The sequence below is a fragment of the Cydia pomonella genome, chromosome 3 (assembly GCF_033807575.1).
Source record: "Cydia pomonella isolate Wapato2018A chromosome 3, ilCydPomo1, whole genome shotgun sequence".
In the NCBI taxonomy this organism is placed as follows: domain Eukaryota; kingdom Metazoa; phylum Arthropoda; class Insecta; order Lepidoptera; family Tortricidae; genus Cydia; species Cydia pomonella.
In genome coordinates this window covers 531,063-554,507 of record NC_084705.1, presented here as the reverse complement: position 1 = coordinate 554,507, position 23,445 = coordinate 531,063, and the positions used below count along the sequence as shown (strand labels likewise).

The 23,445-nt window shown below is 42.6% G+C and overlaps 2 protein-coding genes across 2 annotated transcripts; both read left to right on the top strand.

Annotated features, from left to right (window-relative positions):
- Positions 1-1,549: 1,549 nt before the first annotated feature.
- Positions 1,550-3,738, top strand: LOC133515713 (histone H2A.V). Its single transcript, XM_061848266.1, has 5 exons — positions 1,550-1,680; positions 1,824-1,901; positions 2,075-2,188; positions 2,602-2,802; positions 3,164-3,738. The coding sequence occupies exons 1-4, from the start codon at positions 1,678-1,680 to the stop codon at positions 2,794-2,796; spliced, it is 390 nt and encodes a 129-aa protein (XP_061704250.1). The 5' UTR covers positions 1,550-1,677; the 3' UTR covers positions 2,797-2,802; positions 3,164-3,738.
- A 1,109-nt stretch (positions 3,739-4,847) lies between these two features.
- On the top strand, positions 4,848-23,334 carry LOC133515715 (splicing factor 1). The gene is made up of 17 exons (XM_061848267.1): positions 4,848-5,421; positions 5,568-5,663; positions 6,698-6,830; positions 7,064-7,084; positions 7,170-7,187; positions 7,499-7,706; positions 8,288-8,434; positions 9,622-9,697; positions 11,951-12,103; positions 12,752-12,923; positions 14,314-14,445; positions 14,859-15,137; positions 18,638-18,827; positions 19,732-19,824; positions 20,036-20,112; positions 20,759-20,822; positions 21,560-23,334. Exons 1-17 carry the CDS (start codon positions 5,234-5,236, stop codon positions 21,724-21,726), a joined length of 2,214 nt encoding a protein of 737 aa, XP_061704251.1. The 5' UTR covers positions 4,848-5,233; the 3' UTR covers positions 21,727-23,334.
- The last annotated feature ends 111 nt before the right edge of the window (positions 23,335-23,445 follow it).

The following is a 23,445-nucleotide window of genomic DNA, read 5'->3' as shown; positions in this document are numbered from 1 at the left end:
GCGAATGTGAACATTATTCTGAGTGAATGTAATAACTACGGCGCGACGATATTCAAATTAATCAGCGTGAAGATGATTTTATAAAAAGACAGTATTGTTGTATATATTCGTGTGTAATATAGTTTAGAGTTGTAAATATATTTTTAATTAGGTAAGTAGTAGATTTTAAGGTCTATTTTATTTAACATGTAACGTATTACGTTACACCGGCACCCAGCGCAGCCCTGACCCCTCCTCAAAATTATGTGCGAGTACTGCGAGTAGGTACATTTTTGTATATTTATATCTTTGACGTGGTATGTAATCAAATAAGGATTATGTCTGAAAGTTGAGTTAGTACTTACATAATAATAGCGTATTTAAGAAGCTGTGAATTGATTTATTTGAATTGTTTTTTGAATTGATTTATTTGAATAGTTAGTCTTATGTTAATTGATTTATTAGTGTTACTTACGTAAAGTAACCATGTAAATTGTATTGTATTTATTGTACGTAATTCATACACATGTACCTATACCATACCTGCGTATGATATATGCTATAGAAATCTATTCTATAGCATATATCTTTTACGCTTATACAAGTTTGCACCTGTCGTAAGGTAACACAATGAAATCAATTACCTTATGACTAATTACAACTCCTTAACTATATGTACAGTCAGCCAAGAAAGTGGTTTACCACTTTTCTACTCTATTACTTGACAAATAGAGTCAAAAAGTGGTAAACCACTTTCTTGGCTGACAGTACAATTTTTTATCAATTCACTCAAATTCGTCAACACGTAGAAAATAGGATTTTTTTTGTTTTTAAATTGACGGTTTTTAGTTAGTTCCTCTGGAGTAACATGCGTGCCTGGGCTGCGGGGACTGCTTAACATCAGGCGAGTTGTATGCTTGTTTGCCGCCGACGTAGTATAAAAAAAGGTACTATATAATACATTAAATTTTGAGATTTAAAAGGTCCCCAATGGCAAAGTACTAATACTAAATACGATTTAGAGGTCTCTTCAAGTGTCAAAAGGAAATTTATACTAAATAAATCGCGTTTAGAATGTTAAGCTAGCTGCCTCATAACTTGAACCTTATCTAAGGATTTATTTGATAGCAAATAACAAAAAAAAAGTGCTGCTATGTTGCTACTTTTTGCTCTGATCCTGGTGGCTAAGATCATCTACTCGGCTATTAATATAAAGCTTCATTTTTGTTAGGCAGAAACCCTCACGTATTTGATTTTTTTGTATAAAGTAGGTAAGGTAATTTCTCCATCCGCCCGCCATATTATTTCCCACCCAAAACCCAAACAAACGCGCGCGATTAACGCAGCGCTGTGCAGGGGTACCAATCCACACTAATAAATTGTTTTTATTTTTTATGAAGAGCTTTAAAAATATAATTTTTCCAATTGTCATACACATAAAGCCGCCTGATATAAAACGTTATACAATCTGTAAATTAATTATACAAATATTAACAAACAAAAAGATTTCATCAAAATCAATAACAATTTCTGAACGAACATGTTTGGGAGTTTGCGTCACATCCGGTTACATGTGGTTGGCTACATTGACCGCATCGCTAGGCAGCGCTGCCATCTTTCTTTTTCCGTTATTAGTCGATTTGGCGCCTTCCTGTGTTGGTTGTTCTCGGTTGTGGTGATTGTGTTACACGTTTCAAAATGGTGAGTTTTGCAAGATTTCGTGAAAATATGTTGACTTTGTGGTGATTTTGTTGTGTAATTCAGTGCATAATGGTGTTATCTAACTACTGGCGAAGTTTCAGCTCGATAGCACTTAATTTAATGGGTTTTTTCGTGATTTTTAGGCTGGTGGTAAAGCGGGCAAAGATTCTGGTAAAGCCAAGGCGAAAGCAGTATCCAGATCAGCGAGGGCTGGTCTTCAGGTATGTTAAATATATCTCTTAATTCATTTCATGATTTTTAAGCATTAAATCAAAGGTGATATCGTTATGACAAAATATTTTTCAATATTGAATAATACGCATGATCTTTAGTATGGCGGCATTAATTTTGTACCAAGGAATCAATAGGAATTTACAATGACTTGTATTTTCAGTTCCCCGTTGGAAGAATTCATAGACATCTTAAAAATAGGACAACGAGCCATGGTCGTGTTGGAGCCACCGCCGCTGTTTATTCTGCAGCCATCCTGGAATACTTGACCGCCGAGGTAAGCTATAAACCTACGCGACGCCTCTCTTGTCAATATGGCGGCTAGCGCTAAAGTGTAATTATAATACAGAAGTATCTAGAAAACCCATGCATAATATACTTTTGAACCCTGTTTTCATATGGGTTAAATTACAAAACATTAAAATGTATTTTTTTTTGTTGACATTGTCAATATTCTAACCTCATCAATTTTGGCGGGAAATGTTTTGGTATTGTTTGGCAAAAGTATTTGAATGTTTTTATACCAATAAAATGTAGTTTCTTTTGATCTTTAAACAGTTTTTATAGCAGATAAATTGACTATATACTGAAAACTTCCTGTGTAAACAAAAATAACAAAAGGATAGGTTTACACTTTACAGCCATCTAGATTGGATTTGTAATAATTTTTAATTTCGTTTTATTGTTTAGGTGTTGGAGTTAGCAGGGAATGCTTCCAAAGATTTGAAGGTGAAGCGTATCACTCCCCGGCATTTGCAACTGGCCATCAGAGGAGATGAAGAGTTGGACAGTCTCATCAAAGCGACCATTGCTGGCGGTGGTGTCATTCCTCATATACATAAATCTCTCATTGGCAAGAAAGGTGGACCTGGAGCTCCCGTCTAATTATAGGTAAGTTTATTTTGTGAACTATAGGTATAATCAATAATAATTGTTTATGCCAGTAATGGCTATTAAAAATATTTGAAAGTATCATACCATTAAATTAACACACAAAGTATGCTTTTCGATGTTTATTACTACATGTATTGTTATAAAAAGTGATGAAATGTATATGTATGTGTATATCATTTTGACTCTTTTAATTTAATTTTGCAAAATGTTTTCAACATGTTTATAGTTTTTATTTTATTTTTTTAGTCAAAAACCCAACAAGATGGTTTTTATAGTTTTTATATTATTTTCCATGCATATTATTATCATGATAGAATTCTGATACACTAAAATTAACATGCAATTTTAATTTCTGCAGGTACTCACTCAACAAAAGTTCATACTGCTGCATTTGACAAGACCGGACCTGAAGTCAACATAGTGAAAGCTCATCTCAACATTAAACTTTACAACTAGTGATGTGGACAGTGGAGTGGCTACTGAGAACTCTTGTTCCGGACTAAATAGCATAAGGATAGGATTAATTAGCATTAAGAAGATTTGAAATATGATTGTAGTAATTAAGTTTATCTTTCTGTTCATTCATGGAACATTTTTTACTCTGGACAAATGTTGTGTTCAACTATTTTAGTATTAAAATTATTTGCTACTGGTTTCACATCTCTTAGTTTCCCATGAAAGCCTTGATCATGGTGAAGCTAGTGCAATCTAATTTTAATACATCGACTGCAATTGTGAATTGAGTTTTATGTAAGCTCTAAGCTGTAAATGTTAGTGTTCTGTGACAACTCGCTCTATGATTTTGTAATGACATAATTTTATTAGCAATAGTAAAAATAAAACATTGTTCGAAATTGTAATTTTGGTATGATTGAACTGTTACAAGTTGTAAGAAATGTATTTTGTTCTTTAAAATATATTGAAGAAGCACTACATTTGTTTTTTTTCCCTAATCTAAAGAATATGCTATTCTCAGAAAGTATCTGGTCTAGTCTAATAATTACCACCCCTTTCCTTATATACATTTTAATGTGGAATCATGGTAATTAGATAACAGACATTTTCCGAGACTGGTCAAAAGTTTAGAGAATTTGAACGTGGGATCCTGCATGTCAACCTGCCATATCAATAACTATTCAGTCTAAATTTATGTTGACTGTACTTTTATGGAGTATTTTGCCTATCGTCCGAACATGTAAGAATGATACAACTGATAGAGGTAGGCCTATTAGGAGCTAAAGTTCACCTATCCAGCAATATTTACAACCCTGTGAGTGTAACTCTGTACTTAAAATACTTTCCTTTTCCTTTAGTGCCTATTATACACAATTTGATGTTGAGGTCAATGAGCCCAATGTACTGACCGTTGCATTTAAATTTTAGGCAGAGAAAGATAAACTATAACCTGAGAGGTTGTAGAAGGGTCAACAATTAAAATCAGCTACAGTAATTAAATTATCACTACAACTAAAAACGATCCCAATCAAATTATAATATTAGAATAAAATCAAATCAAATCACCAGTTCAAAAGTACCTACACCTACCTGGGTAGGTCAAGATTTGAATCATAAATCGTAAAAGCGCTTTTGTATCAAGAGAGAATAGCTGGTTTTTAGGGTTCCGTACCCAAAGGGTCAAACGGGACCCTATTACCGAGACTTCGCTGTCCGTCCATGTGTCACCAGGCTGTATCTTATGAACCGTGATAGATAGACAGTTGAAATTTTCACAGATGATGTATTTCTGTTGCCGCTATAACAACAAATACTAAAAACAGAATAAAATAAATATTTAAGGGGGGCTCCCATACAACAAACATAATTTTTGTGCCGTATTTATAAATAATGGTACGGAACACTTCGTGCGCGAGTCCGACTCGCACTTGCCCGGTTTTTTTCTGTGAGACCGTGAGTGCTGATTTGGGTACCTAGGAAGCGAAATATTAATAGTACCCTGTGATACTACCTACCAAAGAGCATCTACCTACTCCAATAGAATCACAAGAGCGTAGACAATGACTAAATTCTTTGTTATCTTCAGCTTAGCGAGAAACTGGATATCTTGCGGTTATTATTGGTGATATAGTTTCACATCTTTTTGGACTTTTGCAATATTGAACACTAATATTATATATTCAATTTTTACCTTGAAACTTTTTGATGATATGGCTGAATAAGTTAGAGTTGGTAGCCTCAGACATCGATAAAAAAAAAGTTATTTGACAGTCCAACGTCGCCATTTTACCTTTTGCCAAATTTCACATTTATTGTTGATTGATTTGTTTCCCAGGGCATATTTTTATGCAACTACTTCTCTTGCATGTTGTTGTAGTGCTCTGAAGAACTTTAGTGTGCGTTTTCAAGTAAATGAGGATCGTTCGTGTTAGTGCATTAGGTTAACTTAGTGTAGTGGTTAAGTAAAAGCATAATGAGTTCTCGGCATCGCGATAGGAGCCGTTCTCGATCTCGCGATCGCGAGCGGCACAAGGAGCGAGACCGGGAGAAGGGTCGTGACCGGGACAGGGACCGAGAGCGTGACCGGGATAAAGATCGGGACCGCGACCGCGATAGAGACCGCGGGCGGGACCGGGACAGGGACCGCCATCGCTCTAAGAGGTGAGGAGAAAGACCAGGGCTTTATATATGTTCCCAATATTTCAATCATGATATTTTCTGCTATAAAGTGAACAATCTTGACCAAGCAAATTACCTACGTTCAGAAAACCTTTGTTGATGTAATTGGCAAATATTTATGGTTTTAGAGACAAGGAGGAGCGAGGGCGCAGCCGCGACAGGCACAAGGATAAACGCCGAAGTCGAAGCCGGAGTCACAGCCGGGGACGGAAGTCCAAAGACAGGTTAGTACCTATTTTACAATGTAGGAACCGCTTCACACTTTCAATTGTTAGTGTGTATTCCCTTGGTCTTTAAGACAATTAAAACAGATTATTTAGTGTGGAAATGTGTATTGCATGTTACCTATGATATTCCAGCAGCCAAGTGTAGCCGCAAGTTGATACCTAGGCTTATATTTCAGAGTAGCTCAGTTGAGAGCATTGTAAGGAAACCTGCACCCATTTGCAAGGAAATTCAAGGGTGTGTTTTATTTGAATTCAAATTTAATAATCACTTGCATTATGGATGGATGAGTGTAGAAATTAAAAAAAGTAAGTCCCCTGTCCCATTTTTATTGGAATAAGAATAATTGAATTGAGCAATATTGATAGGTTTTTTTATTGAAAAACAAGTTACTGCTAGTATGTAACAATGATTATAGCTAGGGTTGCCATCTCAAAAATTTGGAAACCAGGACAAGACGCGTGAAAACTCCGGATTTTAGAGTCCAGAACCCGGACAAGTCAACAGGTTTTTTTAAACAGGTTGTGCATGTGTCATGGGCTACCTAAGACTTTAAAATTTGAAACCCGGACTACAAATGAACACCTCAACAAACCTCTAAACTAGGACAAATCCAGGGAAACCCGCACAGATGGTAACCCTAATTATAGCATATATGATCATTTACATTCTTTTGGTTTCATAAGTAACAGTTGAATTGAAATTGAAATAGCCTTATTCCCGACACCATAATTTTTACATTTTTTTTTATAGTTATACAAGTATCCATTTATGTTTTTACACTTTTTCTGTTTCTTCTGCTTTGTCATCTGTCTTTGACTTCTCGCGGTTTTTTGAGAGTCTTCTCCATTCTTCAGGAAAGACATCTTCCCGTCTTTTGTTCAGTTTGCATTGGGGTCTTTTCTTTCCTCTTAGGTACCATTCTGTGACATCTATTGTCCATTTATTTAATTACTAATTTTTTATAGCCTTTTTCAATAAAAAAAAGAACTACTAAAACCCAGAATTTGTCTTTCCATGTTTTTACTCACAGGGATGGAACCATAGCCCTCCTGGACCAGATGGTGGGCACCACAACGAAGGCGACAGCAAGGGCTGTGGCCGGCAATGGAGTTGCCAACCCTGCAGCGCATGCTGCCATCCTCGCTGCAGCAGCTGTTGCCCAGGTACGTATTGTTAATGATGGCTTGATGGCTGTGCATTTTCAATGTCAGATTAATTTGCACAATGTTGCAAAGAAAGAGACTGTGTTTATAATGATTTTGCAGAATATTTTATAGTGTAGTGCAGTGATTTCAAACTTTCAAAATTTTGTAAAAAATCTCACTACTGCAGGTGTAGTGTAAACTGTAAAAACCAGTCTAATAGTGTTATAAAATATTATATTTAATGTTTTCAGCATAATCAAAATGAATGCCAGGTAACAAAAAATGTTCAAATTTAATTGTGAATTATCTGTGTGTGTTTGTTATACACAATTTAAAACAATAACTTTATTTTTTTAGAAGTATGTGAACTACATGGTAAGCTGTACTTGCTACTTTACTATTTTCACAACACAGTCATTCAGCACATAACTGGGCTGATAAAAAGGTTTAAATTGTTAATGTTTGTAAATTGTTTTCCTATTTTGGAGTGATTTCGGAACATTTTCCTTATGCTCAACCTCAAGTCAAGTGCTCCAAACAGATGTAATTTTTTTAGTCTTATATAATTGTTCTTATTTTTCTGACAGTTTTGGTTTTCATTCTGATGACCCCATGTTATCATAAGCAAAGGGTACAACTGGGATAAACTAATATGAGAGAACTGTCAACCTGTAACGTGTTCGCAGACATTCGTGGCGCAGCGCCGCATGGCGGCCCCGGTGCAGCCCGCGGCGGCCGCGGCGGCGGCTCTGTCGGCCGCCACCGCCATCCCGCCGCCCACCTCGGTGCAGCAGAAGCTCGAGCAGCTGCAGGCGCGCTCCGAGGGCAGATACAGGGACAAGTCGCAGCCCCCGCAGGACTACCATCCTGATGATGATCAGGACGACGGACAGGGTAAGCAATGCCACTATGGCTTGGGATGTCACTAGTCAATATCAATTATCGAATTTAAACTGTCGTGAGGCACACTAACATTAAACCAAGTCTACCAGAGTGAAATCCGTGTTCAATAATCAATGTTTCTAAATTTGAATTTTTAGATAATCTAGCGAATCACATGTTGATTTAACTCCTTGTTTCCCACAGATGAGATATTGGGTAAGCAAAGAGTATGAAGCTAAAAATTTTAATTTAAAATGTCAAGATAATATTTGGGTCGGAAAATGTAGACATCTGTGTGTTGATGGATTATCCTATTAATGTATGTTTTTAGGATAACTTAATCCACTATATTCCTTTTAAAGGGCTGTTTTCAATGGCACACCACATTTCCCATGAATTATCTTTAGGTCCTGGATGATTTGTGAGAAGTCATGCTTATGGTGTAGCTGAAGACGGCTGTATTTCATCAAGATAATTGATCGGTGTGGTGTTAAGTAAATAGAAAACAATATTTGACCAAGATTTAGTTCCAATTGAAGCTAAATGTTTAAGTAGAAATGGGTATAAAAGGTTCCCTCCCTCACCATGAGCAGGCCCGCCGGGCGAGACGGCGGCGGAGCGGCGCGCGCGGCGGCGGCGCACGCGCTGGACGGGCGGCGCGCACGACAAGACCTTCATCCCCGGCCTGCCCACCGCGCTGCCCTCCACGCTCACCCCGCAGCAGGAGGAGCAGTATCTACGTGAGTGCCTACCTATACCTATATACACACTTTCTTAGTGACGCTACTGTGTTCTTGTCTTTACTATTGTGTTGCAACCGGGCTGTAATCTATTTTTTACAATGTTCTAGCTTGTTATACATTATTGTCTAACGAAGGAGGCAATCTCTAAGGGGAAAAAAATGACAGTTACGTAAATACAGGCTATATTGTTATTAAATTTCTTATTTTTAACTGACCATAAACTATACACTACCACCTAATTTTTTAACTACAAAAGTCAACTTTGTCAGACAATTTTGAGAAAAATATAGCTATGTGCGTAATGCGTGAAGGTTGAATCAAAAATAATTATCACTGGATAACTAAATAGTGAAAAATAGAATATGGGCTGAGACATTGTTTAATAAAAGCATATGATCCAGTTTTGTTTACTGGACTTCTAATAGTCAAACAAATATTGTCATTTTGGGATGATATGTGAATATTGTATCATATATTGCATAAAAAACTGGATCACATGCTAAATTTACTTGAAATTGTAGTAAAACCGTGTGAGTTTTGAAATTCTACGACTTAAATTCTATGAAAATAGAAATAAAATTACACTAGTTTCATTAAATGTGTATTTTGCTTTTACTTATGTACTATTGATAAAAAGATCGAGAATAAAAGAAGTGCGCTTTGAAACTCAGACAATTTTATAATTGATGTATCAAACTTTAAATAATGAATATGACCCCCTTATATGCTACACTGTTAATATTACTTTTTGATTATTATGATTTATTGACTATCGTTTTATAAGGTAATCTTCACTGTTTTCGGATCCCACTTACGCCAGGTCACATCAAAATCCGCGACATTTATTTAATTTTATTTACATTTGGACTTAGTTTAGCGAAAAGGATCCATCCTCAAATATTTGTTATTCAAATGTATTACTTTTCTTTGTGATAAAAAGTTCAAATTTGATGGACAGGTTTTCGTAGGTCCTATTCCCTAAAGTATGTCCATGTACATTAATCCTAATCGTTTTGCATCAAAATTTACTTTCATTTCAGCAATAATAGCTTACAACGTGTCTTAAATCCCTATAGTTTTAAGTTGGGTAAGTGCGGGTGGGTGGGGGGCGGGGGGGGTGGGGGGTGTTTGTTCGTGTTCTAATGCGTCGGTTGCTCGCTGCGGGCTAATCCCTTCCCTTGCAGTGCAGCTGCAGATCGAGGAGGTGTCGCGCAAGCTGCGCTCGGGCGACCTGGGCATCCCGGCCAACATCGACGAGAGGTAATCAGCTCCGGCCTGCCCGGGCAGCCGGCCAGCCGTGCGGCGGAGGCCGGCCAGAGAGGTTTAACATATCTGTTACTGTGTGCTTTGGAAGGCAGATTTGAGTTGCGGTTTTCGCCACAAACTATTGAGCTGGATGTAGCAAGCGCCCTCCATAGCATGAACTGAGCATTATCTGTATCTACCACCTATAAAGATATTTGTAGTATGAGCATTTGCTCCGTTCAGTTCAATATATGGACTGTAGCAACTCAAGATTTCTTAATAGTTTTCTAAACAATCCAAATATTTTATTCAATTATTTTAGTGTTGTCTTTGAAAATAGATAATAGGAACAGGCGAAACGCCTCCAGGTGTGAATAATTCAGACTACATGTCGCCTCACGTCCGCCTTCAATGTTATATATAAGTAATTAAATTAATTAAAACCCTTACATTTAATTAATGAATCAGCCGCTCTGTTTTACAGGACAGTTAGACAGCGACGCCCACTATATCGTGATAATTATTAATATTAATTATTTATATTCCCAATTCTATGCCAAATCAGGTGTACAAAAGCTTAACTTACTGTGTCATGCTGTAAAGAACAGATCACTTTCTAAATACTGTTGATTATTATGTTGATTCAGACCAATAAACAAAAAATACCCTTGTACTTATGTCTTGGCTCAAGGATTTTCGCCTTTATAACCGACTCAAAGACAGGAGGATCAAAAAACATTATATCAACTCAGGAAGAGAGATGGCGCTGTCATATAATTGATATAATGTATTAACGAAATTTTATTTTTAAAGGATGTGTGTTCCTGCACCTTCCACGGGCCGAACCGATGACAATTCTAACATTACATAACTCATTATATAAAGGCAACCTAATGGCTTGTCATGTTGCAGGTCCAGAACCTCGATTAATCCTAACGGTTCTTTTCAGCCACAGGAAATTAATCAATAATCCTAATCCAATTATTTTCAGGGCTAATATGAATAATGATTATATTGCAGGTTGCTAATCTATTCTTTCTCAGGGCGTTAGGGCGAGTTTAGGATAGTGTAGGCGGGGTTTAAGGTGGGATCACACTCGCGGTTTAAAGATGAAAACAAATCTGTTGAAAAAAAAAACGCGAGCCTTATGAGTAGAGTTTGGTCTGACTTTGAACCCTAAAAACTTGTAGTCGGCTATTTAGACAGTCCGGTCCTAAGTTAGGATTCCTAACATAGCGCGCGTTAAATGTAGGTTCCTACATTGAGTACTACACTATGAAATTTATACATTTTTATTGACCTGGCATTTATCGCTCGTTTATATAGATTTATTGTTTTTTATTTTTAGTTTTATGACCAGACTCACGCATTGGTCACGGGTGCACATCGATTAATTATGTTAGAAATTTATGTTTTTAAAACAATTCACATCTTAATTATAGGTGTCGACAGAAGAGCACACAGGGCTTTGATTGGACTAGTAAATGAACGAAAGAGTGAATGTGATTTAGGTGCACGATATTTATATCTTGAAGATATTTAGTCAACCTTGCAGCCGGTTGTTAAACTTGCCATTGGTATGAAAAAATTACACTAATTACAAACTATTTAAGTAAACATTGAAAACTGACATATCAATGTCATTTCGAACATCGATCGTCCGAGATAGTACATACGTTTAGTAGCAAATGTATCAACTCGTACTAAACACTAATCAATATGTAAACAAGCCCTAAGGCAAGTGTACACGCTCGTAAGGGCCTTATGAGATAAAAAATAATTATTGATTATCTCCGAAATGGAGTCAATTAGAATCCCGTCTTTGAGAAACTTACTTATTTTAAGCTGAGGGATGCGCCCTTGAAATTAACAAAAAAAAAAACACGATGTATAATAAATCAAACTATTTTTAAGTGACGACCGGTCTGGCCTAGTGGGTAGTGACCCTGCCTATGAAGCCGATGGTCCGGGGTTCAAATCCTGGTAAGGGCATTTATTCGTGTGATGAGCATGGATATTTGTTCCTGAGTCATGGGTGTTTTCTATGTATTTAAGTATTTATAAATATTGATATATTATATATATCGTTGTCTAAGTACCCTCAACACAAGCCTTATTGAGCTTACTGTGGGACTTAGTCAATTTGTGTAATAATGTCCTATAATATTAAAAGAAAAAAAAAAAATTAAAAATAAAACTTAAGTAAATCCATGTGCACTCGTACAATGCGTGAGCGCACGAAGGTCGCTACATGCGCCCGGCCCGCAGGTCGCCGTCGCCGGAGCCGATCTACTCGACGGACGGCAAGCGGCTGAACACGCGCGAGTACCGCACGCGCCGCAAGCTGGAGGAGGAGCGCCACCGCCTCGTCACCAGGATGCAGACCATCAACCCGGAGTTCAAGCCCCCGCCGGACTACAAGTCAGTATAATAATAATTATATTCTTCATTGTGCACAACGAAAATATGATTAAATACAGTAATTAACATAAAAAGCTAAGCAACAACAGGCGGTCTTATCGCTAAAAAGCGATCTCTTCCAGACAACTTTCAAGTAGTAGAAATACACACACACACACACGCACGCACGCACGCACGCACGCACGCACACACACACACACTCACACACACACACAAACACACACACACTCACACACTCACACACACACACACTCACACACGCACACATATATACACACACACACTCACACACTCTCTCTCTCTCTCTCACACACACACACACACACACACACACACACACAATCTAAGGTAACCAATTTAACCATCTTCCTAGGATCGTAGCGTCATGAAAATTGGCAGCTGTATGTAGTTCTGATGACAATACAATAATATGGTACTGTCGAACTGATCTGATGATTGAGCCGGATATGAACTGGAACTTCATGATGGAACATCGTATCATAGCTGTGTTTGGATTTGTTAGAAAAGTCTTTTAATGAACTTTGACCACGATAAGGTTTCAAGGTCTGATGATGAAGCCGGAAGATAGGCACTGGCATTCCATGATGGAATATCGTATCGTCGATGTTTAATTTTTTTTTTCCACAGGCCACCGATAATCCGCGTGCACGATAAAGTGATGATCCCGCAAGAGGAGCACCCCGACATCAACTTCGTGGGTCTCCTGATCGGGCCGAGGGGCAACACGCTCAAGGCCATGGAGAAGGAAACCGGGGCCAAGATCATCATCAGGGGCAAGGGTTCCGTGAAGGAGGGCAAGGTAAAGTTGACCGTATGTCAATGCAGTAAGGCTTGCTGGTCAGACTTTGCTATGGAGAAGAAGACAGGCGCCAAGATATAATAAGCCAAGCTAAGAAAATATCAATGTCAAAATTAGCTTTTCTATTTCAATTTTCAATTGTAATGGTTGAATTAATATTTCGTATACCAAACAATAATTGCGTACGTTTCATGTATGGGATCCCACTTAACTGTAAGACCCCTTTCGATACGCTGTAGTAAACTATAAAAAAAAATGAACAATCACGTGCCGCCGCGCTTCCATAGAAAGTACTAAACGGCGCGGGGCGCGTTTGTCTACATTTTTGTTGAGTTACTTACCAATTTCAAAGAGAGATATCAAAGAGTCTAAAACTATAACTACTTTCAAAAAACACCTAAAATTTCATATTTTCAATAATCTACAACTACAATAATAATAATAAGCTAGTTAATTGTTATATTAAGTATAATAATTAAATTAGATAAAAAAGGGCAAATCAGATAAATTACCCAAATATTGATTGATATTATTTAAAAAAAAAATGATAAATCTATAAATAATTATAGAATGTATCTAGAATCTTCTTATAATTAGTACAGTAATTTCAACTATTATAGTTAATAATAAGTAAATACATAAAAACTAATATTAAATAATATAAATAATAACTTTAAATAATTAATAATAAATAAGATTAAAACGAAATAACAACTAAAATGACTATAAATAAGTTCATTACCTTTAATTCAAATATTTTTATCACATCTGTAGTGTGCACAGCTATGCCGCATCCATCCATGCTACTTACATTATAACTCGTGAACATTTGTATTCACACGACTTGTTCGTTATCTACGCTGTGACGCATCTGAACAGGACGGTCAAAGTAAATTGTCCTCTAAGCTGCCGATTCCTCCTACCCACTTTACCATGCATAACAAAACCTTATATGTAGAATTTATACTCGTATTAATCTTTATAAAATTAAATAGTGCTCGCTAGTCTTAAAAGTATTATTATATAAGTGTATCTCATGTAAGTGAATTTTGTAAATTCTTTATGAGATAATAAATGTCTTAAACCATATTTCCATTAATTATTTAGGTTTTATAATAAAAAAAGTATTATTTTAGGCTCATAGAAAAAGTATTGTATACAACAGTGATATAATCAAGCTTTTCAACCTCGTACCTTGCTTAGGTAACTCAGCAAGCTTCGTTGCCTAAACACGGTACTCGACTAAAAAGCTCTCTATTATATGACGATTGTATAAAATACTATTTAGAAAGCGGACACAAGATGTCCGACCTTCTAACGGGCACGGGGCCTATCAGTGGGTTGTCGGATCCGACAGACGTTACTGAACATGGTGGTCATGTCGGTGCAGGTGGGCCGCAAGGACGGGCAGCCGCTGCCGGGCGAGGACGAGCCGCTGCACGCCTACATCACGGCCGCCAGCGCCGAGTGCGTCAAGAAGGCGCTCGACAAGATCAAGGAAGTTATTCGGCAGGGCGTCGAGGTCAGTCACGAAACAATAAATATTCAATTACTATATTAAATGGAGTTACGGTCTTTTAGTTTTTGATTGCTATTCATCCATCCATCAAATCCAGAGATCCTAAATATAAAGATTGTTTATTTTTCAAGTAGGCATATTAAAATGCGCTTATGAACGTCAAATAAAGCTACACTGGCTGTAAGGTTTTTTCGAATTTGTTGATGTGGTGTTAAAAATTGAGCGTAATCACGTTTAGTGGGTTCTGGGCGGGTTTCGAGAGAGACACTATATCAAGGCGAAGCCTGGCTACCTTTTACTCATGATTTTCTTTATTAAAACCTGTGCAACTTTTTTGGATGTAATGAAAGTTTTGGCCGAAACTAGTTTCACAAGGTTCAACTTTTTAACCAGTTTTTTTTTAATGTATTGATCAGGTCCCGGAAGGTCAGAACGACCTGCGCCGCATGCAGCTGCGCGAGCTGGCGCAGCTCAACGGGACGCTGCGCGAGTCCGACGCGCCGCGCTGCGCCAACTGCTCCGCGCTCGACCACAAGACCTGGCTGTGTCCCGACAAGCCCAACGTCACCTCGGCCGTCGTGTGCTCGGCCTGCGGCGGCGCCGGGCACATCGCGAGGGACTGTCGCGCCAGGCGCCCCGGACACACACCGAGCTCTATGCCTAACAAGGTGGGTGTAGTACTACAAGACCTGGCTGTGTCCCGACAAGCCCAACGTCACCTCGGCCGTCGTGTGCTCGGCCTGCGGCGGCGCCGGGCACATCGCGAGGGACTGTCGCGCCAGGCGCCCCGGACACACACCGAGCTCTATGCCTAACAAGGTGGGTGTAGTACTACAAGACCTGGCTGTGTCCCGACAAGCCCAACGTCACCTCGGCCGTCGTGTGCTCGGCCTGCGGCGGCGCCGGGCACATCGCGAGGGACTGTCGCGCCAGGCGCCCCGGACACACACCGAGCTCTATGCCTAACAAGGTGGGTGTAGTACTACAAGACCTGGCTGTGTCCCGACAAGCCCAACGTCACCTCGGCCGTCGTGTGCTCGGCCTGCGGCGGCGCCGGGCACATCGCGAGGGACTGTCGCGCCAGGCGCCCCGGACACACACCGAGCTCTATGCCTAACAAGGTGGGTGTAGTACTACAAGACCTGGCTGTGTCCCGACAAGCCCAACGTCACCTCGGCCGTCGTGTGCTCGGCCTGCGGCGGCGCCGGGCACATCGCGAGGGACTGTCGCGCCAGGCGCCCCGGACACACACCGAGCTCTATGCCTAACAAGGTGGGTGTAGTACTACAAGACCTGGCTGTGTCCCGACAAGCCCAACGTCACCTCGGCCGTCGTGTGCTCGGCCTGCGGCGGCGCCGGGCACATCGCGAGGGACTGTCGCGCCAGGCGCCCCGGACACACACCGAGCTCTATGCCTAACAAGGTGGGTGTAGTACTACAAGACCTGGCTGTGTCCCGACAAGCCCAACGTCACCTCGGCCGTCGTGTGCTCGGCCTGCGGCGGCGCCGGGCACATCGCGAGGGACTGTCGCGCCAGGCGCCCCGGACACACACCGAGCTCTATGCCTAACAAGGTGGGTGTAGTACTACAAGACCTGGCTGTGTCCCGACAAGCCCAACGTCACCTCGGCCGTCGTGTGCTCGGCCTGCGGCGGCGCCGGGCACATCGCGAGGGACTGTCGCGCCAGGCGCCCCGGACACACACCGAGCTCTATGCCTAACAAGGTGGGTGTAGTACTACAAGACCTGGCTGTGTCCCGACAAGCCCAACGTCACCTCGGCCGTCGTGTGCTCGGCCTGCGGCGGCGCCGGGCACATCGCGAGGGACTGTCGCGCCAGGCGCCCCGGACACACACCGAGCTCTATGCCTAACAAGGTGGGTGTAGTACTACAAGACCTGGCTGTGTCCCGACAAGCCCAACGTCACCTCGGCCGTCGTGTGCTCGGCCTGCGGCGGCGCCGGGCACATCGCGAGGGACTGTCGCGCCAGGCGCCCCGGACACACACCGAGCTCTATGCCTAACAAGGTGGGTGTAGTACTACAAGACCTGGCTGTGTCCCGACAAGCCCAACGTCACCTCGGCCGTCGTGTGCTCGGCCTGCGGCGGCGCCGGGCACATCGCGAGGGACTGTCGCGCCAGGCGCCCCGGACACACACCGAGCTCTATGCCTAACAAGGTGGGTGTAGTACTACAAGACCTGGCTGTGTCCCGACAAGCCCAACGTCACCTCGGCCGTCGTGTGCTCGGCCTGCGGCGGCGCCGGGCACATCGCGAGGGACTGTCGCGCCAGGCGCCCCGGACACACACCGAGCTCTATGCCTAACAAGGTGGGTGTAGTACTACAAGACCTGGCTGTGTCCCGACAAGCCCAACGTCACCTCGGCCGTCGTGTGCTCGGCCTGCGGCGGCGCCGGGCACATCGCGAGGGACTGTCGCGCCAGGCGCCCCGGACACACACCGAGCTCTATGCCTAACAAGGTGGGTGTAGTACTACAAGACCTGGCTGTGTCCCGACAAGCCCAACGTCACCTCGGCCGTCGTGTGCTCGGCCTGCGGCGGCGCCGGGCACATCGCGAGGGACTGTCGCGCCAGGCGCCCCGGACACACACCGAGCTCTATGCCTAACAAGGTGGGTGTAGTACTACAAGACCTGGCTGTGTCCCGACAAGCCCAACGTCACCTCGGCCGTCGTGTGCTCGGCCTGCGGCGGCGCCGGGCACATCGCGAGGGACTGTCGCGCCAGGCGCCCCGGACACACACCGAGCTCTATGCCTAACAAGGTGGGTGTAGTACTACAAGACCTGGCTGTGTCCCGACAAGCCCAACGTCACCTCGGCCGTCGTGTGCTCGGCCTGCGGCGGCGCCGGGCACATCGCGAGGGACTGTCGCGCCAGGCGCCCCGGACACACACCGAGCTCTATGCCTAACAAGGTGGGTGTAGTACTACAAGACCTGGCTGTGTCCCGACAAGCCCAACGTCACCTCGGCCGTCGTGTGCTCGGCCTGCGGCGGCGCCGGGCACATCGCGAGGGACTGTCGCGCCAGGCGCCCCGGACACACACCGAGCTCTATGCCTAACAAGGTGGGTGTAGTACTACAAGACCTGGCTGTGTCCCGACAAGCCCAACGTCACCTCGGCCGTCGTGTGCTCGGCCTGCGGCGGCGCCGGGCACATCGCGAGGGACTGTCGCGCCAGGCGCCCCGGACACACACCGAGCTCTATGCCTAACAAGGTGGGTGTAGTACTACAAGACCTGGCTGTGTCCCGACAAGCCCAACGTCACCTCGGCCGTCGTGTGCTCGGCCTGCGGCGGCGCCGGGCACATCGCGAGGGACTGTCGCGCCAGGCGCCCCGGACACACACCGAGCTCTATGCCTAACAAGGTGGGTGTAGTACTACAAGACCTGGCTGTGTCCCGACAAGCCCAACGTCACCTCGGCCGTCGTGTGCTCGGCCTGCGGCGGCGCCGGGCACATCGCGAGGGACTGTCGCGCCAGGCGCCCCGGACACACACCGAGCTCTATGCCTAACAAGGTGGGTGTAGTACTACAAGACCTGGCTGTGTCCCGACAAGCCCAACGTCACCTCGGCCGTCGTGTGCTCGGCCTGCGGCGGCGCCGGGCACATCGCGAGGGACTGTCGCGCCAGGCGCCCCGGACACACACCGAGCTCTATGCCTAACAAGGTGGGTGTAGTACTACAAGACCTGGCTGTGTCCCGACAAGCCCAACGTCACCTCGGCCGTCGTGTGCTCGGCCTGCGGCGGCGCCGGGCACATCGCGAGGGACTGTCGCGCCAGGCGCCCCGGACACACACCGAGCTCTATGCCTAACAAGGTGGGTGTAGTACTACAAGACCTGGCTGTGTCCCGACAAGCCCAACGTCACCTCGGCCGTCGTGTGCTCGGCCTGCGGCGGTGCCGGGCACATCGCGAGGGACTGTCGCGCCAGGCGCCCCGGACACACACCGAGCTCTATGCCTAACAAGGTGGGTGTAACGTCCACTGTGGACATTTACAGTAGATTAATAAAATAGTAAGCAAATCGATTGAATTCGGCAGCTAACATAGTCGGAAGGAGTAGTGTGTTTTTTGTATGTTTGTTGTACAAAATTGTATTTGACTTGTATCAGTATGCTACCAATAAAGCTTATCTTATCTAGTTATCAATGAACATTGTTTGTTCATTTCCAGGCTAAGATCGACGAAGAGTACATGTCCCTAATGGCGGAGCTGGGCGAGGCGCCGCCCCCCGGCAGCAACACCACGGGCGGCGGGGGAGGGGGGGGAGGAGGGGGAGGCAACAACAACGCGCGGCGGTTCGGCGGCGGCCTGTTCCAGCAGGCGCCGCCCGCGCGCGCGCTCATGGCGCCGCCGCCGCAAGGTACGTGCTGCAGGCAGGAGACCACGCATCCGAGTCGGCGGGCACAACCAAGACGGCGCGCCCTCAATCCGTATTCAAAATTGCCAGTTATAACCTGTCAAACCATTTCCGCAAGTAGAAAAAAGCGCAAAATTTTAAAGTTGTAGTCGCGAAGGGATAGCCCATAGAACCCCTGAAATTGGCGTCTTTTTCTACTAAGTTGTTTGACCGACTACAAATGCGCACAACCACACTTTTGCATTATAAAACGAAGTTATGACCTGCTTCGCAACAAAACTAAAAAAAAAATGGTTAATATAAAACCCTGAGAAAAACACTCTTTACTGAAAATTGCAATGAAAAACATACCATACCATAATCATTTAATAAACATAATTTTTAACAAATAAGTCACTTTTATACAAAATTGTAGGATTGTAATGCTTATTAAATAGGGCCCAGGTGTCAATACAAACCTGCAAGGATTTTTCACGGCGGTTTTTCCAACAACCTTCAAGCAAAGAACTCTGAGAAACTGGGTGTCGGTAATCGCTTATCATCAGGCGATTCATCTGCTCGTTTGCCTCCTATATCATTAAATAAAATAATAACATTTACAGTACATATGGTGCTACTTTAGCGCACTAGTGCGAAAATTAGCATATTACGTTACTGTGTCGAACATTTAAAAGGCCATATGTATTGTAAAACGTACGATACATGTGCAAATAGGTAATTCGCAACTCGTGTCGATTTAAAACACTCCCTTCGGTCGTGTTTTAATTTATCGCCACTCGTTTCGAATTTCCTATTTTTCGCACTTGTATCGTAATGTACTATTATTTATGATTAGAAATATAGAATCAATAATAATATAATTTGATTGTATCCCTTATCCTTCTAATCGGCTTATGTAATAATGTAGTGTCGCTCGCAGGCAACATCCCCACGTCGCTGCCGCCGCCGCCGACCGCGTACCCGCCGCCGCCGCCGCCGCCGCACGCCGCGCCCTGGCTCGGTAACTTTCGCTTCTATACCTATCTAAGATGTGATCTACTTATTACATCAATATATAAGTGTATCGCAAAATTACAACAAAACCCAGTAGAGTGGTGAAAGCTATTTTTAAGTGGCGTGGTTGATCATTTTGACAGTTGCCTTCGTCATTAGTAATATTATATTTACGATCCTGGAAATGTTTAATATGATTCTCCCCGTGCGGCGTGCAGGCGTGGCCAACAACCAGCCGCCGCCGCCGGGGCTGCCGCCCGCCTTCCCGCCGCCGCCGCCGCCGCAGCACCACCAGGTACATCACTATTTATTTTAAAACGTTCACTAATTGTTGATTTGACGATTATTTTGACTTGCAGTTTTTTAAGACTTACCACGAATAATAAATGAACAAGAAAGTGCCACAGAACAAAATGTTGACGTTGAGATTTTCACTATGATATTCTTGCTTTACAGAATTATTATAATTTCGATTATTCTTTCTAAAGGTAACCCTTTTGATACTGATTGTACTTAAATCAAAAATTGCACACGAATTATGAATATTTATAGCCCATTCAAAATATTTTTATTTTACTACAACTTAAAACAAAGTATTGAACTTTACAACATTGTTTATTGACCGAGCGTTAGCGTGGGTCTCCGTTTCAGATTGGGCAAAATTGCTTTTTTTATGTCCGTGTGTTTTCCTCTACAGCTCGCAATTCTAAACGGATTCTCGTTAAAATGTGAAAGCAGTTTCGATGGTTGTTATATTTAACCATCGAAACTGTTTTCAAATTTTTTGTCGATTCAGTTTCTGTTAGATTTTTTTTCAAAATGTCGGAGCTATATATTTGTTCGTTTTGAAGTTATGCTCGCGAGGTCTCCAGCTCACAGAGCTACTAGTTTATATTAATTTAATTAGGCCTTTTAAATATTTGATGAGTTTTGTTCCGCAGGGCGACAAGCTGGGCCCCGGCCCCGGCCCCATGCAGCACATGGCGCCGCCGCCGCCGCCGCCTGGTAACTATCATTTTACCTTTACTTGGTACCTACGGTTTATATATTATCTGTTAATATTATTTCATAGCTACCACAATATTCGGTCATTCTGTATTCATTCAATTACAAATTACAATTTTTACTTTTTAAAATGTATTCATGAAATATTATACAATAATTAAATTTAGGTATCACATGAAACTACAAATAAGTGCAAAAGGATCAAGTAAATGTAATAAAGCTATAAATATTATTATAGACTACAATAACAAATAAATAATTTAAATGACGGTACCTAAACAGCCAGTAATATGCTGTAGTCAACTTAAAAAAATTAACAAATCACGTGCCGCCACGCTCCCATAGAAAAGACTAAACGCGGGGTCGCGCGTTTATGTTTTTTGTACTACATTTTTGTCTTCTAAGATACTTACTAATTTTCATTAATCATTTAAGTTTTATAGTAAAAAAGGTATTATTTTAGATGATTCGTAGAAAAAATATTGTATACAATAGTGATATAATCGCTTTTCAATTTCGTGCCTCACTTAGGCAACTCGGCGAGCTTCGTTGCCTATGTATACACGGTACACTGAAAAGCTCTCTATTGCATCACGTAAATACTATATCGTAAAATGTAATCTACTTATTTTATGTACATTGTTTTGTTTCGCTATCATCTACATACTCGTATTATGCACCGTGTTTTTAAGTATACAAGGAAAGTATTGAAACTTAGAATACTTTTTTTTTGTAAGGTATGATGGGTATCCCGCCGCCGGGGCTGGGCGGACCGCCGCCCGGGCTGGGCGGGCCGCCGCCGGGCGCGGCGTGGCGCGGGGGCTACAACCCGCCGCCGTGGGGCGCGCCGCCGCCGCCCTTCCTGGCGCCGCCGCCGCCGCCGCCGCCCGCCGCCCGCGACTAGCGCGCCGCCGCGGCCCTAGCCGCCTACAGCTGGCGACTCATGCTCGTGGAGTGCTTGCACCGCCTGCTCCTGCCGGACTGAACGACGTCCCGGGCATCCCCCTATGACGCGTCCCGTGCGACCAAATTTACCAAACGTTTTAACGATGCGGTGGTGCGACCGACTGTTTTAAGACGTCTAGGAGATCCCTAATTGGCATTTTTTACTAGCGTCTTTTCAATCTATGGCAATAAATTAAGTGTTACCGTCGGCGAGTGATACCGTCGCCGCTAGTTATACCGGACGGCTCAATTACTCTTAAATACCTGAACACGACTCTATTATTAGAGCCTTAAGTACCTTCTTTTCTGTTTTGACCACTACACTCCACAAACGCTGAAATACACCGATGCCCACGTTTATCACATTAAATATAACTATACGTTCTCAAGCAAAGGTAGCACATTGTCGCTTGCCATAGGGACGCTCTGGCAGGTTATTCGTATAAAAATACGAGCAAATTTCGCCCTTATGGTAAGAAATAATGTGGTACCTTTTGCTTGAGAACGTCACATATTTCAAATCCCAAATGTAACGAGGGATTCTCGACTGGACCCTGTGCGTAGCGAGTAACTCAAACTGCTACGACGCAATAAAAAAATGTGGTCTGAGTAAAAATAAAAAATTGCTTTGTAAACCACATAGTATGTGGTAAAAGTAACTACCGTCAATTGCTTCAACAATGCTTGGCTTCAAGAACAGTGGTACTCTATCAAATTACTATTTATGTTGAATAGGAAGACGATTACTGTTAAGAGGAATACACAGCTATCTGATAGAGGTAGACCACGATAACTCTGCAGCCATTTTGGCACCACAAGCTGTGCAAGTGTTATACGTCATAATTTCATAGAAGTTTGACGTTTAAAATAACACTGCACAATCTGGGCTATCAAAAATGCTGCAGACACTGTGTAACTCTAGAAAATCAATGTTTTTTTTTTTTCAAACCAAGCAGCTTTATTTTCACTACATACATGTGACGTTATCGACCAAAACATTGTCGGTAGTCGATAAGGTTGATTTTAAATTGAAGCTATATGGAAATAGCGCCTTATTGACCACCGACAATAAGTACCCTTTTGGTTGAGAATGCCACATAATGTTGCAGTTGACGGCATATATGTAAAGCTATACGGCCCGTCCCATGTTAGACCCACCTTTAGCGATAAGTCTTTATGTTCTCTTGCACGATTCCTTTTAACCTTTTCAACGCTTTTCCACACGTGTCAAGAAATGCCATGGACGCCAAAAAGTTAACTGGTGAAGAGCGAATATGAAGCTTAACTGACACTAGGAAAGTCGCTTTGACAACGTCCGCCATAGCCTTTTTAATGATCATTGGCGTCGCGGGCACGACAGACGATGACCGTTTTAGTGGTCTTTGGCGTTGAAAAGGTTAATAGGAATTATGCCTATTGACATGTTTGACCTAGATTGTATTTTTTAATAATTTGTGCATTTATTGCAACTTTAGAAAAAAGTGTTATATTATAACTTGCCAACGAGCGAATAACGGACGTCTTGTTGGTGTCACCGCTAGAAAAATTGTAAGGCTCTAAACGCCAAGGAATGAAAAAAAGAGGAAAAATATTTGAATCCGTCTCCAGTGCACTAATTTGGAAGTGACAAAGTGTGGTAATGCTTGTAGATAAGTACGTCATAGTTTCAATGTCTATT

Bases quoted from the DNA above. Each gene is read 5' to 3' on its own strand.
- LOC133515713 (XM_061848266.1), top strand. The intron at 1,902-2,074 runs GTATGTTAAATA...TTGTATTTTCAG, and splicing joins CAGCGAGGGCTGGTCTTCAG to TTCCCCGTTGGAAGAATTCA. The intron at 2,189-2,601 runs GTAAGCTATAAA...TTTATTGTTTAG, and splicing joins TGGAATACTTGACCGCCGAG to GTGTTGGAGTTAGCAGGGAA.
- LOC133515715 (XM_061848267.1), top strand. From the start codon at position 5,234: ATGAGTTCTCGGCATCGCGATAGGAGCCGTTCTCGATCTCGCGATCGC. The intron at 9,698-11,950 runs GTAATCAGCTCC...CCCGGCCCGCAG, and splicing joins CCGGCCAACATCGACGAGAG to GTCGCCGTCGCCGGAGCCGA. The intron at 12,104-12,751 runs GTCAGTATAATA...TTTTTTCCACAG, and splicing joins AAGCCCCCGCCGGACTACAA to GCCACCGATAATCCGCGTGC.